Source organism: Cydia pomonella, chromosome 21 (assembly GCF_033807575.1).
Source record: "Cydia pomonella isolate Wapato2018A chromosome 21, ilCydPomo1, whole genome shotgun sequence".
In the NCBI taxonomy this organism is placed as follows: Eukaryota; Metazoa; Arthropoda; class Insecta; order Lepidoptera; family Tortricidae; genus Cydia; species Cydia pomonella.
Genome location: NC_084723.1, coordinates 13,599,623 through 13,619,926, shown reverse-complemented (window position 1 = coordinate 13,619,926; position 20,304 = coordinate 13,599,623). Strand labels below are relative to the sequence as shown.

Below are 20,304 nucleotides of genomic sequence, written 5' to 3'. Positions count from 1 at the left end.
TTATAGTCTCGTCATATCCGTTCGTCCGTCTGTCCGTATGTCACTGCCATTTGTTTTAAGAAGGTTCAGCGTTCGAAAGTTTAACTATTTTTAGTAATAAAACGCAGCATTATAAAACTACAATATATATTTCGTTAATCGTTAAAATAGTTATTGCACCTATTTATAGTAATACCCAATACTTAAAATATAATATAAAAATAATTTTCAACATTATTTCGACTATTTTCAATTCAACAGGATATAAAAACTCATCATACTCTTAAACAACTAACACAGACTACAGATGGGCCTAATATTCAGCATTCGGCAAGATTTACAATGTTCGTATTCGGCAAACTCTTAATTCGGCCCATATCTTAGGGTGCGGCCACACATATCCTGATTCGGCGAATATTCGTGATCACGTCTCTCACTACCCAAGGAAAATGAAAGAGACGCCATAATGAATATTCTCCGAATACCTGCATGTCTGGCCGTACCAGACCGTCCAAGCTTTGCATATATACAGGAGGCCTGAAAATACGTTCACGTTTTTTTTTTAGGAATAATTTGTATAAGTATATACATCTTCCACAAAATGTAATTTTAAATTAAAACTATAACACATTTAACAGAAACAGAACATATATTTTTAAATATTCTCCTTTACACAAACGCAAGCCTTTGTCTGAATTATCAACAATACACTTAACAAAAAATGTCAACATATTTTTGGGCTACCTGTAATTATATTAAAATAAAAGGTGACATAGGAAACGTGATAAATAAAATTTAGGTACTTGCTTTAATAGCTTCAACGTTTTTACAAAAATTTAAAAAAAGTTGTTTCATATCATTAACATATAAGTATTGCATTAAAATTGCATCTTATTTTTGGCATTGTCCCGGCTTTTGCCACGAATAATGGGAGCCAGCAGCGTTAGGGTGCCTGTTCAGATATTTTTGAGCACCTCGGCCGCTCCAATATATCTGATGGTGACTGAACACCAGTTCCGAAAAACTCATTGGTACAAGCCAGGGTTTGAACCCAACAACCTAGTTGAATTATATTAAAATTGCATAATTATTATTATTGATTGGGATAAGTTCGCCTTTGTACATATACTTGCATCTTTTACTTTGTTATGTGTAAACTTATTTATGTGCAATAAAGTGACATACATACATACATACATTATTATTGCTCACGTCTCCGATGTTACCCTGTATAATGCTACGTGTACCTTATTTGGCACAGCGAAAAAAATCGTCGCTTTCGCTCCAGTGGGTTAACTTTAAATAATGACAAATTGACCCGTTATTGCTAAAATTATTGCGAGACGCAAGGTTCATTTAGACGTTGCGAGAATTCACACGCAAGTTGTATTGGAGTGAGGCCACACTGGTGCGTTGCGTTGTTTCGTCGCAAGCGTCGTCGCAGCGTCAACGCTGCGTCCTTTTACATATATTTTTAAGACATGGCACATAGATGCGTTGCGACAACGCACCAGTGTGGCCTCAGTCTTACAACCCTATGTATCACTACAAACAATTCAAGTTATTATACCCTGACAAATCTCTTTAAAAATTACCCCATTAAATATCTAGAGTAGGTACGTTATAAATAATTCTTAACTATAGTTCGTGTCATCCACGATGACGCTTAGATTTGTCAAATCTAACCTTTGATAATATGACAATACGAATAAAGGCACGTGTCGTCGTGAATGTCACGATTTGTATCTATTTAAATAATAAATAATTAACTGAAAAACCTTACATGTCAAAATTGCTTTTACGATGCCTCCCAAATATCCCTGAACACCATTGTTCCAAGATGGGTAGACTGTATATTTTTTTTGCATTAGAAAAACGGTAAACAATCTTGACGTGTCTTTTTATTGCAAAACGCTTTTTAATTATTACTTATGAAACCAAAAGAATGTAAATGAACATACATAGTATATATATATTTTTGTACATTTTCACTTACTTTTAAAAGTGTTTTTCAATAAAAGACACGTCAAGATCGTTTACCTTCTTTCAAAACGAAGTATAGTGTCTTACCGAAGTTTCGGTTAGGGCATAAAAATCATGTTTCGGCCGAAGGTTCGGTTTCGGAAAAAAACTGTCGAAACTTTCGGCTGTGCCGGAACTGTTGGCAGTATCCGGTCTAAGTTTTGATATAAACATTATGTTGTGGTGAAAACCGAACCTTTAGTTTCGGTAAAAAATCGGTCGGATACTAGTAACATAGGCACAATAATAAAATTAATTTAAGCAACTAACAAACTAACTACAGGAGTCAACCAAATTGAAATACCTTCAGCTTATTTCTTTTTGATTGAACCGAATTAAAAATAACAATAATATATTTTTGGCATATTTTCGTCTTCATGTACTTATTTTTAGTAATTGACTTCACGTATATTTTAAAATTTATGTAAAGAATTGCTTTAATAAATAATTTATTAAAATATTTTTTAGTTCCTTCTACTCAAGTAATATGGTTCTTTACTTACAGTAAAACTTATAAAAAACATAATAAAAAATAAGCATATGCTAGTGTTTTATGATTACTTAATCATATACAAATATAAATAAAACAATAACTTAATTAAATGTGATTTGAGTAAATGATTAAACGTTAAATAATAAAATAAATTGGTCATTTTAAACGATATGCTAAGTCAGCGTTAAAATAAATCTCTCAAGGCCCAATGTGCATTACAATATACTCCATTTCATTTACCATGGCGGGGTTCCACTTGAAACTGCACGAAGAGAACCATAATGTTGATCGATTGTTTAACAATTGCTTTACGAGCCCTGCTCTTCAAAGCCAGCGTGTGGTCAAATAATAACACAAAAGATCAAGACTGGACAGTTAAATGTAAGACACGACGCCGCAAAAATAGTTTCCCGGGTATCTTTTGTTGTCACTACTTGTATTGTTCACGCTTAATGACCGTCTCAAGTGGAATCCCGCCATGGTAAATGAAATGGGGTATATCAAATTAAAAATCTTTCATAAACCAAATAAAGTAGCTTTTATTTTTTTTCATTGCTGAATATAAATAAATACCCTTTACAGTACGCGTGCGGGAATTAGCACTTTCCGTGCATATATCGAAACTGTAAAGAGCCATATGTACTGTTAAACATTGTACGATACACGTGCGAATAGATAATTCGCAATTCGTGCCGATTTAAAACACTCCCTTGGGTCGCGTTTTAATTTATCACCACTCGTTGCGAATTATCTATTTTCTGCACGTGTATCGTGAATTCATAACTATTATTGCACACCTAAACACAGAAAACAGTATGCCGCAACTATATGCAGTACGCGCATTACGATACAAGGTTCAAATTAAAAATAAACAAAATTTTGCACGGTGGGCCTTATGAGGGTAAATCATTATCAACTCTAACAATAACAACTATGAATTTACACTTTATTTTACCTGGGATTTTCTTATGAGATCTTGGTAGCCCCTCTATACTCTATATTTCAGGGGTCACCAATTAGTTTCTTAAGGGGTCCCGTTCTAAAACTAAATGACCATCGCAGTCCGTTTCTGCTCGAGTTTATTAAATAAGCAAAAAAATAAAGTAGGTCCGCGGTCCATATTCGGACCGACGGACCGCGGACCTAGCCATTTGATGACCCCTGGCCTATTTCATATTTCATCATATGGATGTATCTTAAAAAATGTATAAAAAACCTATTCTATCAAAATAGCAAAATAACGTGTGATGTAACGTTACGATATGTGATATAAATGTAACTTACATTATAATTTCGTTCAGAACCCTGATATACATATATTGACATACTTAATAGAAAAAAGAATATTAAGACGCGTAGTGTAAAAACATATTTTAGGCGATTTTGAGCGACAGTTATTGGCGCTGTACGGTCCCTTATATTATTCGGATATTAGGGGGAAAATTTTTGATTTATACATTAAACAAATTTATATTTTTACAAAAAAAAAACTTGCGAGTGATCACTAGTACAATGGAAAATCATCGATAATCGAGTTTTTCGATATAGGAACTCCCTGATATTATATTTTGTTCCCTAAAATCCGATGCCTAATCATGTTAGGTAGGTAGCAAAGAGAATTTAATATAGAGGTGTATATTAAAGAACATTTTGTAGTCAACCAAAATTACTGCCATCTTTCAACACAGGACTAAAACTCTTAGAATGACATATGTCTATTTGACCTTTATTCTTTCACTGATATGTGTTAACAGCTTACCGGGCACAACCTAAGGGTTATGGCGCCATCTCTCGAAATGATGCTGCCATTCCTTTGGCCGTTGATCTATTATTCCATAGGCTGCGGTGACTGCTTACCATCAGGCGGGCCGTATGCTTGTTTGCCACCGTCGTGGTATATATAAAAAAAAAAAATAGATGCGCCACTTTTTGATATTTAACAAATTTAACACATATCAGTAAAAAAATAAGGATCAAAGTCAAATGGAGTCCTAAAAGTTTTAATCATGTGTCGGAAGATGGCAAAATGTTCTTAGACAATCCACCTGTACTTCAAATTCTCTTTGGCCAGAGTCACAATTTTATTAGTTAATCTGATACAAACATAGATATTTCCATTCAGTCATTCATGAAATCATATTTATTATAATTGTATTGAATATAATTAGGCGGGTCCACACAGAGCGAGCAGCGCCGCGAGTAAATTTCCTCGCGCGGCAAATGGCCAATGTAGACGTGCCTCGGCCGAGGCACGAGGAGGGTCCACCCCCTATTAAGGAGACACATCTTCTATAGTCGGTATCTTTAGGAACCTATTTAATTAAAAGAATTATTGGGCAACAAAAGATGTACACTTATGTACGTACAGACTTAGTACCACATGACATTCTCTGCCAGTCAACCATGGTCAAATTATAAACACTAAAAGTTGGTGCAAGCAAAACCAATCGAACATCTACATATACTAACTTCAGCACCAACATTTTACACTACGCATCTCAGTATATTCTTTTCTCTTTAACACAATTTACATTCATTACCCATTCCTACCTTACCTATGCAGGATGGTGTTTCAAATCAAAAATCTCCATCAAAAGTGGCTCAATGGGGTTAACGTCTAGATAAACCCCCGTAACTTCTGCAGCAAGTTTACGTAGTTCTAGAATCTTCTGTATGAGCTTGAGGAACGTGGATTTCGCTTCGCAGCCCGGGTACACGCTTTCTAGGTAGCGGCGGAGTAGGTAGTAGTATGAGTTCTGGAAAAAAAACATTTGCTTTGTGAAAAAAGCTATTACATGAAAAAAAAAACATAGGTCATATTTGACCCACATGGCAAAACACGTGGGCGACATCCACCCCCTGACTAAATAATTTTGCATTTGACCCACGTGGAAAGACATGAGTCACATTCGACTCACATGGCAAAAAAACACAGGCCATATTTGACCCACAAAGTAAACGACGTGGGCCATATTTGACCCACATCAGAACACGTAGGTCATATTTGATCCATATGATAAAATACATGGGTCACGGTAAAAATGTAGGTCATATTTGACTCACATGGTAAAACATGGGTCATATTTGACCCACTTTTATTTGAATGGCTTATGTACGAACCTGTTCTAGTTTAATAACATCTCGATGCACGACCTTCGGCCGGTCCGGGGTGAACAGCAAAATGGCGGACATGACCAAAATTATATGTTCGTCTTGTCTCCAGCGAGCGTCGAACGAACGAATGAACGATTCGTGCGAGCGGTAGATGTTGCCTTTTGCCAGTTTTAGGACATCGGTGCGGATGCAGCCGAACTGCTCTTGAGAGTGAGGTACCTGGATTTAAAAAGTAATGGTTACTTTGGGAAATGTTCTAAATTTAAACAAGATTGTGTAAAGTCATGCTTTAAGAACTGCACATCCACTAAATCTCATGTGGGGGAGAGAGGTGGTTTCGGCAAATATCACGTGTCAGATTTTTTTTTTAAAGTTCTAGGGTAAAATATCGGAATATTTTATGTCATAATTTTTCTATTTTTATATACAAAAAATAAAGCAATTGTTTTATATTCAAAATACAGATTTTAATTCTTTATAATGCTAATGCCAGAAATTATGCAAAATTGAGCCCTATAACTTCGAAACAAAGTTCAAATCATGTGGGAAATATATTCCCTCTGCCTTATTTATAAGGCTTAAGCAATCTCACGTGAGACAAATCTCAGAAATCCTCAACATAGTCTCAACAGGGCTGGAAAACTGACAAAAAATTATAAAAAAAATCGGCCAAGAGCATGTCGAGCCACGCTCAGTGTAGGGTTCCGTAGTTACTCTTCCGTCACAATAAGCTAAACTGGAGCTTAAAGTATAGTCAATTGTTAACCAACGGATGAAACGGAGCGCGGAGTTTTTGAAAAACGTACCGATTTTTTAGATAACAATACAGCCAAAAATGTAATTAGCAATCTTGAGGATTTTCTTTAGGGACTACAGCGATTCGAATCCTGTTTTTTTTTTACTTTCGCTGGATAGACAAAAAAATCACGAACATTCTAAAACGCATTTTAAAATTGTAACAATGCACAAAAGCTAAATATATGAAAATTGCTTCTAAAAATGCGTAATTATTTTGAGGGTCTATAAAAAAATTGCTAATTTTTAGAACACTTAACAAATTAAAATTCAAACACATGATATACGCAGTACCGAGCACGCACATCCATCTCGCTCACGCTTACGCACAGTGAGAGAACACGACCTTACGGGGCCTTTAACACATTCACTGCCGGGAACCCACCTGGTGGGCGCTCGTGAACTTTGTTCAGATGCCGGACAACCCGCTGGGCGGGTTGTTTTGTACGCAGCTATAGACCACCGGTTTCTGGGGTAGTGTGCCGTTTTTTGTCTGGCAGTGAATGTGTTAAATAGAAAGCAAAGTAGAACTGTTACCTTCCACTGATTCATTTGTCCATCATACGTCATTGTACTTCTCAGGACCATCATCTCTATGCAACCTCCTTTTAATAGTGCCACCTATAAAGAACAGAAAAAAACAATTTTTAATAAATTAAAGGGAAATTGTAAAACTGCTTTGGCCAAGATACGAACTTGCGACCTGGAAGGAATAGAAATCTTCACACGCTTCTGGTAAGCCTCGTTCGTTTGGTAAAGAGCGATTAAGCGGGTCCACACAGAGCGAGCACATGTGCGAGGCAATTTCCTTGCACACAAAACGGCCAGTGTAGACGTGCCTCGGTGTAGGCGGCGCGCGCGTTTTCCTCGGGCGAGCGCGTGCTTGGCCGAGCCGCTCGGTGTCGGTTTTTCGGCATGCTCAAAGGCGCCTTAGTCTAGACGTTTGTTTATGGTGCGGGTGGTTATTTTGTCCTTACTTAAGTTGTCAAAACATAAAAACGTTGGAAAATAATAATAATAACGTGCCGCAAATTTTCATGTCCTGCTTTCCTTCCTCATTTTCTTTTAAAACGCAAGCCACTGTAGTCACGGCATACAGACGGATGGACAGCGGAGTCTTAGTAATAGGGTCCCGTTTTACCCTTAGGGTACGGAACCCTAAAAACAGAGTGACGATAAGGACAATCAAATTGATATAAAAAAAAAATATTTAATGGATATGGACAATTGGTTATGATTCACATATAAATATTTTTTATAGGATTAAAAATAATAGAGATGATTTAATTGTTATATACATTTATTTATGCTTATTTATCGTTATTTCCTTATGTGTGGTGGTATAAAATCGAGGGTTCAAGCCTGAGTCGTGCTATATACAGCAAAAATGTTTTAAATAAATGCAAAATATAACCGAAAAAGGCCAAGATCCAACACATACCAAATGGTATTGCTATGGCCGTCAGGTTCACAATTCCTTATTTATACCGATGTTCCAAAAACGGCAAATTTATTTAACTTACCTGATCCTCTTCACACATATTCCTGAAAGCGTTGATCTTCTTGGCCATCTTGATGAACCTCCTTATTGCTATGGCCGTAAGGTTCACAATGGTCACAAGCCGCGGGTCGTGGATTCCTTGTATATACCAATGTACCAAAAACGGCACAATTATTTTACTTACCTGATCTTCTTCACACATGTTCTTAAAAGCGTTTATCTTCTTGGCCATCTTGATGAACCTCCTTATTGCTATGGCCGTAAGGTTCACAATGGTCACTAGCCGCGGGTCGTGAACACCGTCACCATCCTGATTAAAAACAAGTGAAGTTAATTAATAAAGAGTGTACAGAGTGTTTTTTAGGGTTTCCTAGTCACATAGAAACCCTTATAGTTTCGCCATGTCCGTCTGTCCGTCCGTCCGCGGCCGTCATCGTTAGTGCTAGACAGCTGCAATTTGGCATGGATACATAAATCATAGATGCTTTGACCTAATAGTGTGGGGTATCGATAGATAGGGCTATCAAAACGAATAAGGGTCTCCAAAAACCATTTTTTGATTAAGTTAATATTTTCGGAAATAGTCGCTCCGAAATAAAAAAAAGTCCCCCCACCCCTCTAACTTTTGAACCATGGGTCCGAAAAATATGAAAAAATATATAGCAAACATGATCGGTCCAGTCGTTTTTGAATTATTGCAAAAAACTTCTCTTCTTAGTAAAAAGACGTCCAAAGCGATGCGAAGGTATTCCTTTATGCTTGTAATTCTAATGTACATAATACTTACTAATGAATAGCCCCCGTTTGGCCTGTTCAGATAGAATTGTAACTACGAAACCCTACACTGAGCATGGCCTGACATGCTCTTAGCCGTTTTTTTTTAAATATAAATAGCGCCTAAAGCGCATCCTCAGGACTTGACATGTACTATGAGCGATCACCGAAGGCAGGGGGGTAATTTTTTTTGTAAAAGATGGGTCACATAGTATGGTTTTGTTCCCTTACTTACTTTGAGGTTAGAAGTACAGTCGGCGGCTACAAGCTGCGACATATCGTCGTCTATAGGAGCGTGTAATGCTTTGTTGGCCACTATAAGCTCATTTAACTTCGCTCGTTCCACCTAGTACAAAAATACGCAAGATTGAAAAAAATAAAAGAAACGAAATTTTTGATTGCATCTGGGTAAGTAAACTAGAACCCCGAGTCCGGTTTTTCGACCCCTGCATTAGAAAACAGCACGTCGAAACCAACAAACCACACAGTCTCAAGCCATTGACTGTATCTATAGTACGAGTAGTAACTGTAAAATACATTAACAAAATGAGCTGTCCCGTGAGGAAAATGCTGCGCGAACCTCGGTTAGCGGCCCATTTTTCGAACGATATTAGACTAATACTATTAGTCCGCAAACTGAAATTCTTACTAACAATACTAACTTAATAACATTCCAGAAATGGGCCCTTGTATAAGACATGCTCTAGCGATCGAGGCAAACGAACCTGCTGCCGCGACGCTTCGTGCGAGGAACAATGACCCCGAAGATTACAAAGACCTTATCTACAAAAACCGAGGTAATTCGCTCAATTTCCTCGCGAGGCAACTCATGTTGTGTGGACCAGGGGCCCATTTCTCGAACGGTATTAGTCTAATATTATTAGTGTGTTGCCATGGTAACCCATGGTGACAGTTCGTAGACTAATAATATTAGTCTAATATCGTTCGAGAAATGGGCCCCTGGTTCAGCCTATACTTGAACGCCAAGAATCGTTAAAAACCCGTGATACTTTAAAAAAAATACCAAATAATGTAAAATGATAACTACTTACCTCATTGAGTTCTCTGGACGACCCACTGCAGTTATTAACGGAGGTGTACGCTTCAAACTCCAGTTTAATCGCCTCGCACAGTATGGACTCCATTGAATTTGGCTCTATTCTGTGATGGAAAATCATCAAAAGGTTAAAAAATCCTTTAAGTGGGGGCATAAAGCCAGTAATAGTACATTATTGCAGAGGCCGGGAAACGAAGGGTTGCAGGTAGATATAGACGGCCGAGCGTTGCGAGGCGGGATAGGGATACGCGGCGGGCAACCCCGTTTCTCGCCGAGATTTGTAGTGCTTTTCTCAAATTTTCAATGAAATAAATAATAATAATAAAATGTAAATTCACAGCTAAAAAACAAATTACGAATCTACTACTTTTTGATGGCTGAATGCTAAGAAGTTGTCACAATTTGAAGTTTAAAAACAAAAGAAGATTGCTTTACAGGCCTAGGTGTGTAAGGCTGTATGAAATTCCTTTACCTACATATATTAATTCATCGCACTGGACACGTAGTATTTTCGGACCTAATTTGAAGTAAGTCATGTCAACATTTCATTGCAAGTTTGAGAAAATTGACGTCATATCTCAAAATTTTGTTTAAAATTTTGCTTGTCAAACCACTCTGCTATAACATTACTCACCGTTCCACGTCTTGCAATATATCCCTAGCTTTATTGATGTCAGGATCAGTGCTCGTGGACGGCAGTTCCTCGCACATGTGAAGCGGCTTCGCTTCCCGGTTGATTACATCGCCATTCGTCAGTATTGACCTGAAATAATATTAAAATCTTATATCAATAAATGTAGTCTAGTCAAAGGTCCCACTTTGTCGCTTACCATAAGGACGAGATTTGCTTGTATCTTTATATGAATAACCTGTCAAGGCGTCCTTATGGCAAGCGAGAAAGTGGGGCGTATTGCCAGCCGCAGACACAAATATTGTATAGAATACGCAATAAGCAAATACTGGCCTTTATTGTGAAAAGAAGATGCCAATTGGGACCGTGCGAAGTGCATGGTGGGGGTAAGTAAAGCGATCCCAGCGCATAAGGTGGTAAAAATTTGAACTAACTGCGGATAGCGTCTTTAACATTTCGTACAATTATATGGCTCGAAATAAAACTTTGATTTACGATTACTCCTGAAATATTCATTTAAATTGTATGGTGTAAGGGACCAATGTAATCTGTATGAAATGCTTAATATAACTAACGTATTTATTTTGATAATTGTTAATAATGTATCCATGTAAATAGCTTTGCAAATGCCACATATTACGTGATCTTTTTCTAGAAGTTACGAATATGTATAGTAAGTTATTCTTAAAAGATAGACATTTAAGATCGCGGACTTTTTTGTAGACCTATGAATGAGAAACAACCCCACCATACATTGTGTTGTTATAGCTCAAACGGATTAGGCAGCGTTTTCGATTAAAGCTCCTAGCCAGCGTGATTTTTTCCGACAACATCGTTATATTTCAAACAATTTATACAAAACCTTAACAAGTTATATACTTAACTTAAGCCTTCCTCGAGAATCACTGTATTGATAGATGAAAGTCGTATGAAAATCCGTTCAGTAGTTTTTAGTTTTGGAGTAGTTTTATGAGATGAAGCGAATTGACGTTTTCCCCTAGACTTGCGGACACTAGGTTGCGTGACAGTAGTGCACGCTCCCAATAGAAAATAACCAACCAATTAGTAAACAATTTTTTTGTCATTTTAAAATGTTATTTTTTTTTATTAGTAATTACATTCCAAGTTAAATCAATCCAAGTTTTCATGTCAAATGAAGTGCTAACAAGGGCACATATGCACTGTAACTTTTTTTTTAATACTATTTTTTTGTCACTACTAAGTTAATGCAATCTTAGCATGGTTGGAGTATTGTAGCAACGTGTCCCCTTTCTTACATTTGTGTGCAATATAATAGCAATACATAAAAAATGGAAATTAGGGGAAAACTAGCTTTAGATCAATAATATTGGATCTTTTTATATAATTCTTCTGCATTAGATACTCGTACTTGACATTGTTTCAAAATTTACTGTAACCTTTACTTCAATAATATAGGAAGTAAAAAAAAAATATCATGAAAATCGGCTTTTTTACTGACTCGCGGAAATTCTTGTAAAAACGTAAAACCCTACGAAAAAAATTCAATTGTGTACCATAATTGTAATTTATCTTGCCTATTATTTCCAATCAAAGCTTTTTATCTAAACCCATGTCATCCAGAAAAAAATAAACTTTTCTATAAGACAATCTTCGGTAGCAGAGTGTACAAGTGGTCCACTTCGGATTTTGCTATTGATTTTTGACCAAATACTTGCTCTAAATGATCGGGCTACATTATCAGGCTCTAAATGATAGTGCCGCCCATGACAAACCAAGTAGTCTGCCAAAAATCAACAACAAAGTCCGAATATTTAGATATATTACTAGATCAAGTTACATTGTAAGGGTTTCAAGGCATGAGGATTAAACAAACATTGCTCCCAAGTGAAACAACATCTTCACCACACCCAGAGGAAAACACTACCTATAAAACGTTACACACTAAATCCAAATGAATTTATCATTCAAAATCATCACTTATCAAAAGGCAATTCCACCTGCCAACATTTTTTTTTGTTGTTAGCCTAATTTAGTGTCCCACTGGAGATGGGAACACAGAGAGATTGGGAAGAAGAGACTGGATGCAGACAGTTGAAGATGATGATTAAAGGTATAGATCACAGGAGAACCAGGTATCTTCTGAAACTAGGTAAGAGCAGTCTGAGACTACTGACGGGTATCATTACTGTTCACTCGTAACAGACATCTTAAGATAATGGAAATTAGTAGCCTCCTGTCTGTGGTAAGAAGACTAGCTTACACTTACTAGCAGAATGTATTATGTATGTGGCACCGCAATATAATGATTTTGGTAAAGACATCCTGGAAGAAAACAAACTAAAGGATATCAAACTTAAAGATGTCCTTATGTTCTGCAGGAAAACAAGAAGATTTGAGGAGAATAGTGTGGGAATGCCGCCAGGATAGTAACCTGCAGCTCCAATCTCAGGGTATTGGGCTGAATGAATGCAGTAGATGATCGACAGCCCGCCTGTTTCCGGCTGGGCGTCCCTACACTACATCTACATCATCTACAGTGTCCCACTGCTGGGCATGCAAGTCGTCCCGCCATCTCCTTTTCAGCCTGCTTGCCATCCCGTCCTGCACCACCTATGGTGTTCCGTGGGTCCCACTCGGTAACCATTTTGGCCCACCTTTCAGGGTGCATGCAGCAGACATGTCCAGCCCAGTCCCACTTAAGCTAAGCAGACTTGAAACCTATATCTACAACTTGAGTCCTGGAGCAGTTCCATGTTTCTGATTCTATCAGTTCTGTGAACACCTAGTATACCACGCTTCATTACTCGCTGTCAAACTTTGAGTTTGGACTTTAGAGCCAACATGAGCAAACAAAACAAAAATTTACATCAAATTACTTTTACAGTTTTAGAAGAATAAAAAGAATCTTGTGAAAAATAATTGTATAAAAAATTTCTTACCTTATACTGTTCTGCTTTGGCTGTTCATACATATTACTTTCAATAGACATCATACTATCACACATATTGTATGACTCCATCATCCTTGGATCATACTGAGTTTTCTCATCCATCGGATACACCTTCATTGTGTACGGGTGATCTGCGCTCTGAACTGGAACATAGGACCCATAACCTGGTGGGGAACTTAATGAATCAACCTCATTGCCAAGCGGAGATTGTACGGTACTATTAGGGCTACACGTAGTACTGTTTAGGACATCATATTGTATCACAGACTCTTGTGTTTGAGGAGTAAAGGTGCTTCTAACATCATCATCTCGCTTAAAGTTTTTGGAGCTAGTGATATCCTCATCCGGGTCCCGCTGTCTCTTTTTAGCTCTATTCTCTTCTATTTTTCTCCGTTTCTCTGCTTTGTCCTCGTCTGACATGATAAACTCTTTCACCATGCCAATGGCTAGACATTTTTCCAAACGGCATTTTTGGCAGAAACGCCGAGTTATAACCGTAATATCGCAGTTGTTAGAGAAGGGGCATTTAAACTCCTTGCTTGTTAAAGCATTACGACGGAAGAATGCCTTACAACTCTCACAGGATATCGCGTTGAAATTATACCCCAACGCCTTGTCGCCACATACTAGACAAATTTTCTGATGGGGCGCCAACTCTTTTCTTTGTTCATCCTCCACTTTTTTATCACTTGTTTCACTATTACTATCCATTTTGTATAGAAAACCACTGCACTTCCACGCTTACAGAGATAAACATGCTATGAAACTAGCTAAAATTAGCTAGACAACAAACTGAGTAGTTTGCATTGCAAAATTGTCATAATATGCAGATGTTAGCATCGTGTGACGTCATTTAAATTAGCACTGATATCCAAAGATCGCGAATATTGTTTGTAAGGGTCGATAAGATGATAATTTGTTAATGTTTTGATAAAAATAATTACTTGAGTACATAGAATCGTATCGTATGACTCGTTTTTGTATTCGTTTGAGGATGATTTGATTATTTGTTATTATTTGCATGGAATTATAAAGAAAATATATTCCACCTTAACCCAAAGTGGTAAGGTAGATTTTTGCTTAATAGAAGTCCGTGAAATGGAAACAAACTCAATTAATGTAACCGTAACGTAATAAGATCGTATTGTTGAAACACAACACAAGCTGTCATTTTATTTTCTTCCGCCTAGTAGAGTTTAAGTAGACAAATAATATGACGATGTTTTTTTACGTTCGAGCAGACGATTTTTTTTTTCATTCAATTTTGAACCGGAAAGAAAAATCTAGAAGAAAAAATCACCATTATGATTATGATGCGTGACCATGATTCATGAAATGTTATAATCAACGTTTGATTAGCAGCGTTAGTTATGATATCTACATTATGCAATCTAATTTATTCGAGAAAGCACGTGGAAAGTACTCTAATCCTATAAAATAATAATAACATCAAATCGAAAATAAAATAAAGATTATAAAATATTATTAAAGAAATAGGACTACAGTATGGGGTTCTTCAAAAAAGGAGTGTACAGCTTTTTAAAGGGTCGGCAACGTGCATGTAATATCGCTGGTGTTGCAGGCGTCCATAGGCTACGGTGACTGCTTACCATCAGGCAGGCCGCGTGCTTGTTTGCTACAGAAGTGGTATAAAAAAACATCGAAAATACCTACCGTATCTTATCTACCGAGTCACTCTCACTAAGTACATCTTAAAATACTATTTACGAAATAATATTTATTTTACCACAACAGCGTACCAAGGCTCTTTTAATTCTTTAAAAACTAATGAGAAAGTTACATTTTATCCACACAAGAGTGGCTAAGTATTTGATGCAAATTTTTGCTTGGTCTGACTCCATTCTTCTCGCGATGGCGTGGTGAAACGTGTGTCACTCGGTGGCAATAGTACATTGTGCAACGAGGGGGGTAAGTAAAATATTGCACACGAGGGTTATAATTCCTGACAGCCGCAGGCTGGAGGGAATTAAAGACCTGAGTTTGCAATATCCTTACCACCGGAGTTACACACAATGTTTTTCATCACTTCCCTAGGGGGTTATAGCTTATATTTTCATAATCCATAACTCCCGAGGGAACAATATAGGCCTTTGTCCTTTAGTACACCTGCATGAAATAAGATATTTTTCTAGCAAGTGTGATGAAAATTTAATTGTTTAACCCTAGCTCGCGCCTTGAACACCTCGCGACGCTCAAGATTCCACTTTTCGAATCGTTCGAAAGTTTGACATCTGTCGCTTGCTCGATTATAAGTACAAGGAGTTAAAGTAGTTAAACAACGACTTAAAAACAAATAACTATTTATTATTAGAGGTGGCCTAGGCCGACAATTACATGTGTTCTGAGACATTTCTAACTTTACTGCCTGGTATGTATTTCCATGTATCTTAGTTTGTACAGTCGCCAACAGATATATCGGAGCGGCCAAGGTGCTCACAAATATGTGAACACGTCTCTATTGTCAAGGCGTTAGAGTGCGCGTTGAGATATTTTTGAGCACCTCGGCCGGCTCGACATATCTAAGTAATGGCGACTGTACTTGACATGACTTGACCACGACAAATAGTTTTTATTCCTTTGATTTTTCTACCTTTGTAAATAGTGGTAATTGATTAAGTAATCATAAGTAAATACTTCAAACGTCGTCATGATTTGGCGGATGAGTAGATAAATACGTCATAACGAGTGGGCGGCGTGGTTTTAACATTGACTTTATTGTATTTGAGTTAAGGTAGAAAATCATCTGCCAATCACAAGCTACCTTGAAAATACCTAGCTACTAGTGGCTGTGAGCTAGACCTCGCGATAAGCTTATAGTATTTTATGCATCAGTTGTATAAGAAGGGTCAAAAAAGGCGAGTGGCGTGAGTTACAATGTGAGCCGGAGCCGAAGGCGTAGGCGAACATTGTAAAGGAATACGCCACGAGAATTTTTTGACCTACTTATACAACGTTGCATACAATATTTTTCCTACGAGTCAACAAAAATAAATCTTAATTTAGGTAAACAAATTACAGCAAAAGTATATAGCCAAGACGCGCGAGCATACCTTGTTACGCGCCCGGCCCGCCCCGGGCCGCGGCCGGCCGGTCGGCGACTCCTCCTCGTAACTCATGAGGCCCTGGTACTTGCTACTTGCTAAATTAATTTTTTGGACAGTTTTTTCTCAATTTTGGCCACCGTAGCCTACGGAGACTAACAAGCAACGCTAAGCGGTCTTCGTAGTCTATGGGTGTTGCTATATTACGGGTGTCACATGCGTGTTTCTGACTTATGACGTAATTATTTTTACTATGCAACCAAATGAATATTTTGTAAGTTGGCATCAATGCACTTAGTTTAAAACTGTATTCGTTTTGGTTTTGTTAGGTTGGTAGCCATTAATCGCAGTAACATTATAGCTTATAAAAGCACAAGAGCTTTTATGAGGAATAGACAATATAGACTTTTCTTGAAATCTTTTATGTATGTTCTTATATTCGTGTTAATGAATGCATAAATGACAGATAACAGTAGAGGAGTAGGAAAAATAATTTAAAATAAGAAATGTTTTTCGTTAAGTAATTATCATAGCAAACTCACAATGGTCCTAAATACTATAGATAGCCTTTTATATGTAAATTTATCGTCATATTGAATCTTTTATGGCTTTTTAGGGTTCCGTAGCCAAATGGCAAAAAACGGAACCCTTATAGATTCGTCCTGTCCGTCTGTCTGTCCGATTATGTCACCGCCACTTTTTCCGAAACTATAAGAGCTATACTGTTCAAATTTGGTAAGTAGATGTATTCTATGAACCGCATTAGGATTTTTACACAAAAATAGAAAAAAAACAATAAATTTTGGGGGTTCCCCATACTTAGAACTGAAACTCAAAAAATCTTTTTTCATCAAACCCATACGTGTGGGGTATCTATGGATAGGTCTTTAAAAATGATATTGAGGTTTCTAATATCATTTTTTTCTAAACTGAATAGTTTGCGCGAGAGACACTTCCAAAGTGGTAAAATGTGTGTCCCCCGTAGCTTCTAAAATAACAGAATGAAAAATAAAAAAAAATATATATGATATACATTGCCATGCAAACTTCCACCGAAAATTGGTTTGAACGAGATCAAGTAAGTAGTTTTTTTTAATACGTCATAAAATTTAAAAACAAAAATATTTTTTCATCAAAGCCATACGTGTGGGGTATCTATGGATAGGTCTTCAAAAATGATAATAATAATAATAATAAATCCGCAGGGCAGCTTGTGGCGAGCTGTTGGGGAGTAACGACCCCACGGACCCGAGTACTCCCGAGAGTCGGTCAGGGTCTCCGTCTCCGGCGTGTCTTCGTCGGTCGGAGTGGACACCAAGGGGACCCGCAGGACTCTCAGCTCTGGCTTGCCTTCATTGGCCGTCCAGAGAGGAGTCGTTAGAGCTAAATGCTCCAGGGGTGGAAGTGAAAACTTGCATAAGACGCGAGTTGGCACAGTGGCTGTTATCAGCCACTGGGTAGAAAGCGGCGTACACCTCTCGACACCCCTGAGCCGCTCACACCGGTGTTGCTCCTGGTCGTCTTCACGAAGGCATTTTCAGGGGCCCATCTAGTGGGCGGCGAGTCACCGCCTGCCTCGATAACTAGTGGAAACATTGTTATGGCAGGTGTCCGGACGTCTTTGCAATAACCCAGTCTCATTGTCCTCCCAAACTTCAATCCATAGACCGTTATACTGTTCATTTTTACTACAATAGTCCCAATGCCTGCTGCGACCGGTTCATGGGTGTCTATTGTTGCGCCTGTGAACGGGTTCCAGCAGGCGTTCTACATGACATTAAAGCTCTCCAAGGGGCCTCTACGTGTTGGATCTATATCCCCACGCAAGCCTATCAAAAGACCGGGATTTATAGGCCCGTGAAATCCAAGGAGATACAATAATAATAATAAAATGCTTTATTGCACACTACAAAAAAAAATGGTACAAAGTATGTAAAGGTATAAATAGGTAGGTAACAACAGGCGGACTTATCGCTAATCAGCGATCTCTTCCAGACAACCTTCAGATAGAGAAATGGCGAACATAATCAAGGTAACGGGTGGTGCAAAAATAAAATAAAATACATATACTACAAATATTTAATATATATAGGTATACTACATTTATTACTATATATAAACAATATATAAATAACAAATAAATATATAAATAAATGACAAAGGAAAAGCCATACAAATAACGAAGAATTTCAAGAATAACAACTACATTTATGAAAGAGACAAGTAATGTTCTTTTAATCGGTTTTTAAAAATAGAGAGCGATTTAGCACGTTTGATGTCAACGGGCAGAGCATTCCACAGCCGGACAGCGCGAAAACTGAAAGAGTTAATGTAAAATTTCGAAGAGGAAGGAGGGGGAACTAGTAACAGATTTTGAGAGCATCTGATAGAGGAAAGAAATTTAAACCGAGTTTTAAGATAACAAGGAGTATTGGGGTGAAACAGAGTGGCATACAGGAGGGAGAGAATATGTGCGTTGCGACGGAAACGAATAGGTAGCCACTTAAGCTTTGAACGAAAGCTTGAAATATGATCAAATTTGCGCAATCCAAAAATAAATCTAATGCAAACATTTTGAAGTCGATCGAGTTGGTTCAATTGCTCTTCAGTAAGGTCTAAATAGCAGATATCTGCATAATCTAAAATAGGCAGAAGGAGAGACTGAGCAAGCGCAATTTTAGTGGCGAGAGGCAAGAAGTTACGAAGGCGACGTAGGGAACCAACTGTAGCAAAGATCTTCCTGCTCACCTCGCTGATCTGCGGAGACCAAGAAAGAGTTCGATCTATTATCACGCCAAGATTTTTAACCTGGTTAGAAAAGGGAATGAGTACCCCATCGAATAAAACACCAGGTAAACTTTCGAAATCGACTCTTGCTATGCTTCTCGGGCTGCCAATGATAATAACTTGAGTTTTGGACGGATTAACATTTAAACCATAGCAAGAGCTCCATTCAGAAATGCGTTCTAAGTCGGTGTTAATGGAATGAACAACAAGGGGTAAATCGTCAAGCAGGCCTTGGGAGTAGATTTGGAGGTCGTCGGCATAGAGATGATAAGAAGAAAGGAGATTAGAAGTACCTAGTAGAATTTATGAAAATTGAAAAGAGTAAAGGGGACAGCACGCCACCCTGCGGAACGCCTGCCACCGTACTGCACCAAGATGAAAATAAAGAGTTATCAGCTTTAACCCGTTGCCGGCGACCATCCAAGTAGCTGTGAAACCACTTAACTGCTGCAGGAGAAACATTGAGAGAACGCAATACCCCCAACAAGATGTCAAAGTCAACGGTATTGAATGCGTTGCTAAAATCTAACAACGTCAATACCGTTACCATATTTAGGTTTCTAATATCATTTTTTCCTAAACTGAACAGTTTGGGCGAGAGACGCTTCCAAAGTGAATAAAATTGTGCCCCCCCCCCTGTAACTTCTAAAATAACAGAATAAAAAACTTAAAAAAAATACTCAACCGCCTCGCACTTGTACCTCGCAAAAGTACTCCGACTCGCACTTGGCCGCTTTTTTCTAAAATCTCTCGCAATGCTCACGGGAACCTTGTATATACATTGAGGGCAATCAGAGTGTAGCCTTGATTGAGGCTGCTAAGCCAGGCAACCAAGTTAGGTGTCACGGTGTTCAGGTCCTCAGGAGGCCCAGGATATGAGTGGAGTGGGCAGCGTTGGAAAATATGTTCGATGGTCTGCTCTTCCTCTCCGTATTCGCAAAGTGGGGAAGCCGTCCATCCCCATTTGTGTGTGGCTGAATTGCAGCGGCCATGTCCGGTTCTCAGCATGTTCAGGCGGCACCAGATTTTCCGAGGAAGGGCAAACCCTTTTGGTTTTTAGTCGGGTCACATATATCGCGCTCGCGGTCGTTTTCGGTGAAGAAAAACATCGTGAGGAAACCGGACTAATCCCAACAAAGGCCTAGTATATCCTCTGG

The 20,304-nt window shown here is 38.1% G+C and overlaps 1 protein-coding gene across 1 annotated transcript; it reads right to left on the bottom strand.

Moving 5' to 3' along the window:
• Positions 1–109: 109 nt before the first annotated feature.
• Positions 110–14,388, bottom strand: LOC133529711 (nuclear hormone receptor HR96). Its single transcript, XM_061867505.1, has 9 exons — positions 13,288–14,388; positions 10,370–10,498; positions 9,731–9,839; positions 8,914–9,024; positions 8,089–8,214; positions 6,941–7,024; positions 5,615–5,827; positions 5,050–5,250; positions 110–4,763 (listed from the first exon to the last, which is right to left on the bottom strand). The coding sequence occupies exons 1-8, from the start codon at positions 14,007–14,009 to the stop codon at positions 5,050–5,052; spliced, it is 1,695 nt and encodes a 564-aa protein (XP_061723489.1). The 5' UTR covers positions 14,010–14,388; the 3' UTR covers positions 110–4,763.
• Positions 14,389–20,304: the final 5,916 nt, after the last annotated feature.

What these genes read in the sequence shown, in the direction of transcription:
- LOC133529711 (XM_061867505.1), bottom strand. Translation starts at nt 14,009, where the DNA reads ATGGATAGTAATAGTGAAACAAGTGATAAAAAAGTGGAGGATGAACAA. An exon ending in ACTGTACTTCTAACCTCAAA is followed by an intron (nt 8,215 to 8,913) that starts GTAAGTAAGGGA and finishes GTTTTTAATCAG; the next exon opens with GATGGTGACGGTGTTCACGA. An exon ending in ACATGTGTGAAGAAGATCAG is followed by an intron (nt 7,025 to 8,088) that starts GTAAGTAAAATA and finishes TGTTCTTTATAG; the next exon opens with GTGGCACTATTAAAAGGAGG.